General features: G+C 45.1%; 1 protein-coding gene across 4 annotated transcripts in view; it reads right to left on the reverse strand.

The window, feature by feature from the left end:
* The window catches only part of kirrel3l (kirre like nephrin family adhesion molecule 3, like), a 35,116-nt gene extending 26,833 nt beyond the window's left edge, over window positions 1-8,283 (reverse strand). For 3 of the 4 annotated variants that reach the window (XM_080896612.1, XM_080896613.1, XM_080896611.1), the window contains exon 1: window positions 7,641-8,283. In XM_080896612.1, coding sequence (XP_080752738.1) covers window positions 7,641-7,680 — 40 coding nt within the window. In that variant the 5' untranslated portion in view covers window positions 7,681-8,283. Of the gene's footprint in view, window positions 1-6,829; window positions 6,850-7,640 lie in introns of those variants that run through there. The other variant, XM_080896614.1, reaches the window with a different exon arrangement.
* Between the last annotated feature and the right edge of the window lie 760 nt (window positions 8,284-9,043).

Consider the following 9,043-nt stretch of genomic DNA (forward strand, 5'->3'; position numbering starts at 1 on the left):
CTCCATTAGCACACAAAGAGAATCTAACATAGCGAAATCTGCTGGAATCACAGTCCAGTCAGCTGAAAACATTGCTACTTTTATTTTTCTTCCTAAACTGTGATAGTTTTAACAAATTTTTAACTTCTCTGTCCTCTGAAGCCGGCAGCCTCCATCTGCTAATCAGTGTTCCTCCTGCTTGATCGCTTCGTGAAAAAAAGAACAGAAAAAAGTCTCTTAAAAACAATCGTTCAGGTGATGAAGTAGCCTGCAAGGCGTTCGGTGTGTGGCTGTGCTGCAGCGTAATGCTGCCTGAACAAAATAGCAGACCAGGTGAACCCATGACCCCACAGAGACAGAGACCCTCCCAAACAAGCCACAACAAACAGCCTTCTGTAGCCACTCTCTGCCTTTGATCTGAAGAATCTGAGATGAGATCTGTTTCCTCTTCCCTCTCTTCTCTTGTGCCCTTTCTCTCTTTTCCTTTACAACACCTCCTTATACTTTTCCCTCCCCTCCCCGCTGAGCAGGTGTATTAAATGAGGTGACTATTCCGGCAGCACTGGGCCGCACCTCAAAGTGCAGTCTGTGAAGAGGGCTTTTCTCTCCCTCCCCCCCTCTTATCTTTCATCCCTTCTATATGCCCACCTCCTTTACTCTCCCTTTTCCTTTCCCTTTATCCCTCTCCATCCCCTTTACTGCGTTTAACATGTTCTCTCGTACTCTTGAATTTGAAATGGAGAGCGCCAGGCCTCTCATCTATTCGGATCTATCTACACCTCCCTGTCTATCTCCGTCTGCGAATATCTCGGCCTATTGTCTGTTTAGCTATATGTCTAATTATGCTGTCTCACTTATGCAATTAGTGCAAAAATAAATGGCTGCCATAGCTTTGTGTCTCCCCTTCACCCCTCCCATTGCGGGCTCTGAGAAAACAAATTATAGAGAACAATAGGTACAAATGGCTTCTGCACCAAACCACATGATGGATGCAGCCTGGGTTCCCTGCATCTCATCCCTTCCTTTTTTCCTCTTCCTCAATCACTCCCTTTACTCTCCCTCCCTTCTCCATTATCTTCGGCTCTATATGTCTGTTTGGATACAGGGGAGGACTTGAGCACTCTTTCGCCCAACTACCCGATCACTGTATGGCTGTATCATCCGTCTTCCCTTCTTGGCAATGACACTATATTCACACTGACATCATATTAAGCAGGCTCCCTTTTTTCCCCTATACCTTTCTTTCTCTCCCTCTTGCCTTGTCTCTTTCCCTTCCCCTGCTGTTGTCTCCGCAAGAACTCTCTTCTCCTCTATCCCCAAGAGCATTCTGTACACCATGACTGCAAAGCAAACGCTTGGGACTCTAAAGCAAACAGCAAGCATCCTGTGCCATAGCCCCATCTGTGGATAGTCTGAGCAGGGAACAATCAGTCCCTCTCCTCCTCCTCCTCTGCTTCGTTCTCTTTCCAGCCCCCTGGGATCTGCACAGCACTAGGATGCCTCAGTCAGACGGGTGCAATGTGCTGGAACAATGGTTGGGCTGCTTCCTCCAGGAGGGGTGTTAGGTTTACCTCAGCCAGCTTGGGAAGCACTTAGCCATGTGTTCTTGCCCTCCTCGCTGATGCTGCTTCGCAGGAATGTGGCAGAAAAGCTTCTTTCCAGCATACGCCTCCCTTACTTCTCTCTCGCACACCTGCTTCCCCCCACCCAGCCCACCTCCAGCTCTCTCTCTCACACACACCCAAACACAGGTATGCACACAATCACTTTCTTTGCATTCAAGTGTACACTTGAGATCTAATGTTTAGCCTGAGGTGCTATTAATCCCCCTCGGACTTGCAGTCAGTTACAACTTTTCTTTTTTTGTTTTTTCACCTCTGCCATGCTCAAAGAAAAACAGCAGGTTTGGTTTCCACTGAAACAAGCATATCCATTACCTGAAATTCTAGGCTCCTGGCAGTAAATCCCTTTGACCCCCTCTGCCTCCCTCCTCTCCCTTTCTCTTCCTCCCCCTATTCTCATGCTGAGCCCATTGTTGTTTTTGCATCAGCTTTCTTACGCCAAAAGCAGACTTCAGGAGAGAGAAAGGGAGAGACACACCCCTCAACCAGTTAACTGCCACCCACCTCTACCAAACACCCTCCCTCCCACCCACCCACACACACACTTCGCTGCTACTCACGTCTCAACACAGCTCGATAACATTAACATGTTTTGCCATTGAGGGAGCTGCAGTTAAAGGCTTGATCAATACGCTTTGACTGACATCCCTCAGTTGATAGCAAATTGGTTGCCTTCTCTCGCAGACCTCCCAGCGAGAGTTTCTCAGCCCTGTCTGAAATTCTCTGCAGAAGAAATGTAAATAAAAGACATGGCTACACTTTCTCCAATCCTTCACACAGTCTCTTCCAACAATAGGAAGAACAACAGCAGCAGCAGCAGCACAGGACAATCATTGTGCAGAGGAAGACGAGGGCAAGCCACAACCAACCCACTATTTTGGTTAATGGTTGAGTCACCAACACAATATTAGCCACGGCGTTCCAGGCAGTTTCAACTGACAGGGTGAAGAGATGAAAATGAGAATAAGGAGTGAGCATGGACTTCTTCAAGGAACAAGTAGTTGGAATATTTATTCCCACAAGGGTACACACTCTTTCCATATCTAATAAAATGAGCAGCAGGCAGACAGTTTCTTGTTTCCTTGAATGTGTTTTTCACCCGTAGCTGGTTAAGGAGGTGACATGTCCTGAGAGCTGGAGCATCATTAATTAGACAGTTGGACTTTGACTAATCGCTCCAGAAAGAGCACACAGCCCTGAAGATGCCAAACACTCATCTCGGCTCATCATCCACAGCCCCAGCGTGCGCCCTTGACCTCTGTAGGTGCGCGAGTGTGTTCAGGGTGTTGCTTCCGTGAGATCCTTGTGATTCATTTCTGGATGATGTGCACACGCCATAGAAGCCCTAGTGCACTCTGCTGAATATTTCACATCTCCTTCTAATCAAGTGCCACTGCCAATCATAGTTTATGCAAAGAGAGTAAAAATAGAAGTAAAATAAATCTGCATCTAGTGCTAAATAAATGTTGTCTGATGGGATTCCCAACTGAACTTTTTTTTTTTTTCCTGAAACTCTTCCCAGCTGCCAGAATTCTACTCCAATAAAGCTATCTTTAATACAAGGTTAAGGAAAGCGGCTGGTGAAGATAACACAGGAACAGATATTGCTGCAACGCAGAAGATAAATTTCAATTTGCTGTTGGTTTCTGCGTCTCGGCAGGAGATATGAAATTCTTGTCTTGCAGGGCAAGAATTGATTGGAAAATAAAAATGAATGTGTGGTCTAGTGCATCTGTTGTATGTTAGTTTCTGGGCTTAAGGTCTTTTGAAATGGCGATATATCTCTGCAAAAGGAAGTGACACTTGCATTTTTAGGGAGGAGATAAATGCAATACAAGTCTTTCTTAAAATAGCTGCTACTGTATAAATTCAACTCTTTCCCTTGGGGGCCTGTTCTAATGACATGCACAGAATTAATCCCACTTTCTTCCTCTCTCTATTCTTTCCATTACTGTGTTTGTACAGAAGAATGAAAGAGTCAACAAATTTGTGCCGTCCCCCGCCCGTGTGTATGCTCACAACACAGCCCCGAAGAGTCACAACTGGGGAAGAAGACTCTAGGAAAATGGCAGGAAGCTCCCATTGTCCTGTTCCCTGTCATATCCTTTCCGGCTCCTCAAACCACCTCAGAGGAAGACACGCTGAGGATGTGCAGAGACAGACACAAGGAGAGAGTGAAGACAAAAGGAGGATGGGTGGGACGAGGTAAAAATAATAACAAAGAAGCCAAATGTCATCAACAGTTTGCTACCTGGCTACTTGGGCTTCCTGTGTTGAGCCATACCAGTGCGCACATCCACTTAAGTTGCTAACAGCTGATAACAAAGCCTCGGGACACACTGCCAAGTTCTTTATCTGTGTTTACCCACATGGCAAAGCTGATTAGAGATGAGCAACATTATGAAGCCCCATTGTTTCCTTTCTCATTCCAGTTTCTCCTTCCGTAAAAATGCTGCAAGTGAGTGTGCAGGAAGGGGGGCTCAGAGGATGTGAAGAAGAGCAGAAAGACAATGCCTCGTGTGCATGACGGGTCTTCAGGATGAAAGGAAATAACAGGTCTTTCTTGCAGATTTTGGACATTCATTACTGCCGGCTCGGGTGTGCCTGTGCGTGTGTGTGTTTGCATGACCACATCATTTGTAAAAAAGAAAAACTGGATGCCTTGCTCTAAAACTATTCATCCAGTCCAGTCACCTACAGTAATCTTGACAAAACTCTTAAAATGCACATGTTGGGATAAAGTTTAAAATATAAAAAAAGCATATGTGAATCTTTCGTTTTGTGTTTAGTTTCTAGAAATTTCAGATACAGCGTTAAAAACGAGCAACACGGACTGAACGTCGAGTTGACCACATGTTATCTATCTTTGCCCTGACTTTGTCTCACAAATTTTGCAAGGCACTTCTGTTCAAGAGTCAGCTGCATTCAGATTCTGCTGTGTCTGCACTTGGTGAACCTCATATCTTACATTCCTCCCTGGCTGGCTACAGTTCTTACCCCCAAACTTTCTGGCACTTAGTCTCTCTTACTTTATCTCCGATCTTTTTTATCACAGAGGAAAAGAAAAGAAAGGCGCATGATACAAGGAGAGGAGGTAAAACGGAGGCAGAAAGAGAGCGCATTGGTTTGTTTCTGTGTGTGTTTGTGCGACAGAGACAAGACTAACAAGACAGGGAAAGGTTAACAATGCTCAGCGGTCTTCTTCTGTGTTTACCCGCTGCTTGTCCGCTTAATCATCAAGACACTGGTGACACATCCAAGTCTTACCCCTCCTTTAAGACTCTCCTTCCATCTTCCACCCCCAACTTTGTCTTCAGTCTGACTCCCCTCCGAAAGAATTCAAAGAGCAGCAAAACAGCAGTTCATAAAATATGCGCAGCTCCCTAAAACAAAACCTCCCAGGCCATGTTGTCACTGCATCCTCAAGCATCGTTGTACTCTATATTTTAAAGACAAATCTGGTAATGGGAAAACCCAGGCTGGTAATGCGGGGAGGAGGGAGCTGGGGCTGCATTTATCACTTTCTCTGCTTGAGTTTATTTCTATGTTTGTGTCTGTATGAGGTATGAATGCGAACAGGCTTTCAACCGTCGGTGAAAGTCTCCCATCTGCCTGCAGCCCATTAAGCAGATACGCTCTCCTGTCCCCGTGTTCCACAGTCACACATTCTGCGACCGGGCAAAAAGTAAAAAAAAAAAAAAAAAAAATGCTGTGAGAAGAAGCAAGGTGGAAAATTTTCACACTGCCACACTATAGTGAAACATGAGTGGCGACACGACTTAAGAGGAATGGAGAGAAACTTGTAATCTTAGCTCACAGCCTTTGAACTTGGCCCGATGAGACGCAAGCGACCCAAAGCAAAAGGTTCCAAAGAAGAGCTCACTGAAGATTACTCGGAATACTGATTCAGTGTGGAATCCAATTCCTGTGGGAGCCCAGGGGACTATCCGGGAAAGTAAATTATCTGTGTTGTAGTACAGACTACATACTTACAAAATGTATGCAATATGCCATACATAAATTTCAAAGTGAGGCCATGTGTTGGAGCCAAATTTGGATACCACAAAATACATTTATGAGTGCAAAGAATTTTGAACATCTGTGACTCTTTATAAGACTGACACAATAAATGAGGTCTAGGGTCTCTTAGGTTCTAATTAGGGCAGCTGTTACCATTTTCATTATTTGTGTGCTTGAGTGTGAAAGGGGGGAGAGTGAGTGTGTGCGTGTTGGGGTCCGGAAAATATGCCACTGTCTGGCTACTGCTCCTTTTCATCCAGCTGTTGCTAGTCTATCAGGGAGTGGAGGTTTACTCGTTTCACATTCCTCCCCGGAGCCTTGAATGATGACAAAACCACGCTGAAGGTAAAGATGTACGCACAACACATGGCCATTGGGCATGCTTGGGCTTTTGGTGAAAGTCTGTCTGAGGTGAAAATACAATAAAGCCTAAAGGATTTCAATTTCATTATGCTATCTTTTCTGCCTCCCCACGATCCTCTTCCTCCACTCACCCTGGAAAACATCTGTGTTTAGTGCGAGGTTGTTGTCTATTCTCTTGCATTCAAATTTAATTATTATTTTTCCTCATCCCAAAGTGTTAATACCGCGCTCTAGTTTATCGACGCTGAAAAATGCTGATAAGTCAACAGTTGCTCAGTGTTAATTGCCGAAAGCGTCTTTTCTACAACAAGAGCAGCACAAAACGAGTCAAATAAATTGTAGCAGCTGTTCAGAAAGCCTGCTTGCTTTTTTTTGTTTGTTTTTGTTTCGTAATAATTGCATTTAAGCCTAAAAACACATCTGTTTTCGGCATCGTTCTGTTAATTCTATTACAGGATAACTAATAATAAGTTACAACGTTGAAGTGTGGAGGGAAAACAAAAGCTGACAAGTCGCATTTTCAAAACAAGACGTGCATCAAAAACATTCTTTCTCCTCACAATTCCTTCAAAATTAAAGCATTTTGAAATCTCGATACTGGAAGGTCTGGGGCACAATGAGCAGACTTTGTTATAATCACTCATAAACTCTGTTCTGCCAATAAAAAAGCAACAGGGGGTGGTGGTGGTGTTTGTGTAGGAGAGAGAGGGTGGGGGGGAAACAGGTGCATTATGTCTGCCCGTCTCAAGAAAAACAAATGCTCTCCCTCTCTAGTTTGTGTCTCCCTCATTCTCTGCCCCTTTGCTTTCTCGCTGCCTCCCCCTCTTCCCCGCTCTCACTCTTACCATCTCAAATGCGTGTCCTCGGGAGACCGTGCAGTCCCCGTTGGAAGATACACCGTGTCCGTTTTTGCCCGTTTACGCACCACATGAAAGGAAAAGAAACTTTAGACGCAATCCTGTCAGCTCAGCAGAAACCCCCTCTGGCTTTTGTGTTTTTCCCCATTCTTTTTCTTTTTGTTTAAGGGAATGCAGCGTGTGCAACACCGGCCAACTTCAGGGCAAAAAAAAGATGCAGGGAGCTGCAATGAGCTGTCTCATACCCAGCTTTAATTGTTCTGTTATCACCTGCTTAAATGCGCATTCTTGACGAGCCTCGTTAAAAAAAAAAAACAACAACAAAAAAGCATCTTATTTAAAAGACACTCGCGTGTGGAGAAACACTGCGGTCAGGCGCAACCGGTCCCCAGATTTAAGAAATCAAATAAGTGAAACTTTCCGTCTGTGCACCCTCGTACAATGATTCGGAGCCTTTCCATTCAAAACAAGAAAGCTCACTTCGCTCAGGCTTCCGATGTTTGAATAAGATCAGGGGGGCAAAAATCACTGCAAATCTCACTTACGCAGTGCCATTTCTCATCAAGGACTGCTCGCAGACAGAGAAACCTCCTGATGTAATCACTCTTTCAGAACTAATTAAACATTTACCGGCAATTAACAGCAGTGAAATGTAGCATTGCAGCAGATCAGATGCCCACACTACTACAGCAGCGCACTGAATGGCTTGACGCAGCGCGCCAGCACGGAGCGCGGTCCATCCTTCCCCGTTAATAAGGACCCGGGTGGTTAAATGATAGCAAACAAAAGAGTATCTTACCTGTGACCATCACGCAAAAGATGAGGTATAACGAAGACATTTTAGTTGCTCTTGCCGCTGATTGTATTCTATGGAAAGAGTCTCGCTCCGTCTATGCGACTGAGCTGGTTATGGTCCACCGCGGCACCGGTCTCGGGATCACCGGAGATTCGTCTACAATAGCATCCAGTTTAAAGAAACGACTCAGAATGGTCCGAGCAGTCAGTAAACTCGCAGTTAGCAATACATCTCCACAGTTGGTAACTTTCCCCTCTGCATCAGCTTCTTTCCCAGTCTCCGTTCCTTGCCACTGTGGCACAGCTCTCGCCTCACTGTGCTCTCCAGCAGTCCATTAGAGAATCGGGCGTTTCAATCAGAAGGTTCATCCAGAGTCCACTTTGTAACCTGCTTCAGCATGCTGCGCGAAAAAAAGCGATCACTCCTCCTCGACAGTGCGCAGTGATAACCTCGGTGAAGTTACCTCTCGCCCCTCCGCTGGAGTCTCTCACTCTGTTCCCTCTATAACACACTCACTCCCGCTTCTCTCTCTCTCTCATACACACTCTTCCCCGATCGGTCTCCTCGGTTTACTCTCCCTCCTGCCAATTGGAAATGCGCACTGACAGTCATCTGGTGGTGGTACTGGGTAGCCAAATCTGGCAGAAGCTGAGCCTGAGGAGCCCCTTCTTCCTCAGATGCTTGGCGGGGGGGGGGGACCCCCGCCCCTAAGGGACTGTGATTGGCTGAGCAGGCATCACGAGGAGGGCATTTAAAAAACTTATTCACAGTTAAATGACTGCTCTAACAGCTTTGGGTGAAAAAACGCTTGAATAATATGAATCCACAGAATAGGATGCTGGAAAAGCAATGTGCTCCCTGTCCTGTAGGGGAAAATGCAGATTCTTGCTGTTGCCATTAGTTTCTTTTTCCAAATCATACACAGCACAAAAGCACTTGCCCCTTCCTCATTTCAAAGTTTGTGTGTGTGTGTGTGTGTGTTTTTGTTGTTGTATATTTGTCACGTTTGAATGTTTCAGATCGTTAAAGAAATTTTGATATTAGACAAAGCAAATCTTAGCAAATTCAAACTGCAGTTTTAACATGATGCTTACATGACATAAGCAAAAGAAATATTAAAACCCACCTGGCTCTGTGTGAAAATGTAATTGCCCCCTAAGCCTAATAACTGGTGCTGCCACACTTGGCAACAAGAACCTCAATCAAGTGTTCGTGTAAGCTGGCAATGAGTCTTTCACACCACTGTGGAGGAATTTTGGCCCACTCTTCTTTGCAGAATTGTTTTAATTCAGCCCGTTGGAGGATTTTCAAGCATGAACAGCCTGTTTAAGGTCATGCCAAATCATTTCCATTGGATGCAAGTCTGGACTTTGACTAGGCCACTCCAAAACCTTCATTTGTTTTGT

This window comes from Rhamphochromis sp. 'chilingali', assembly GCF_963969265.1.
Source record: "Rhamphochromis sp. 'chilingali' genome assembly, chromosome: 11".
NCBI classification, from domain to species: Eukaryota; Metazoa; Chordata; class Actinopteri; order Cichliformes; family Cichlidae; genus Rhamphochromis; species Rhamphochromis sp. 'chilingali'.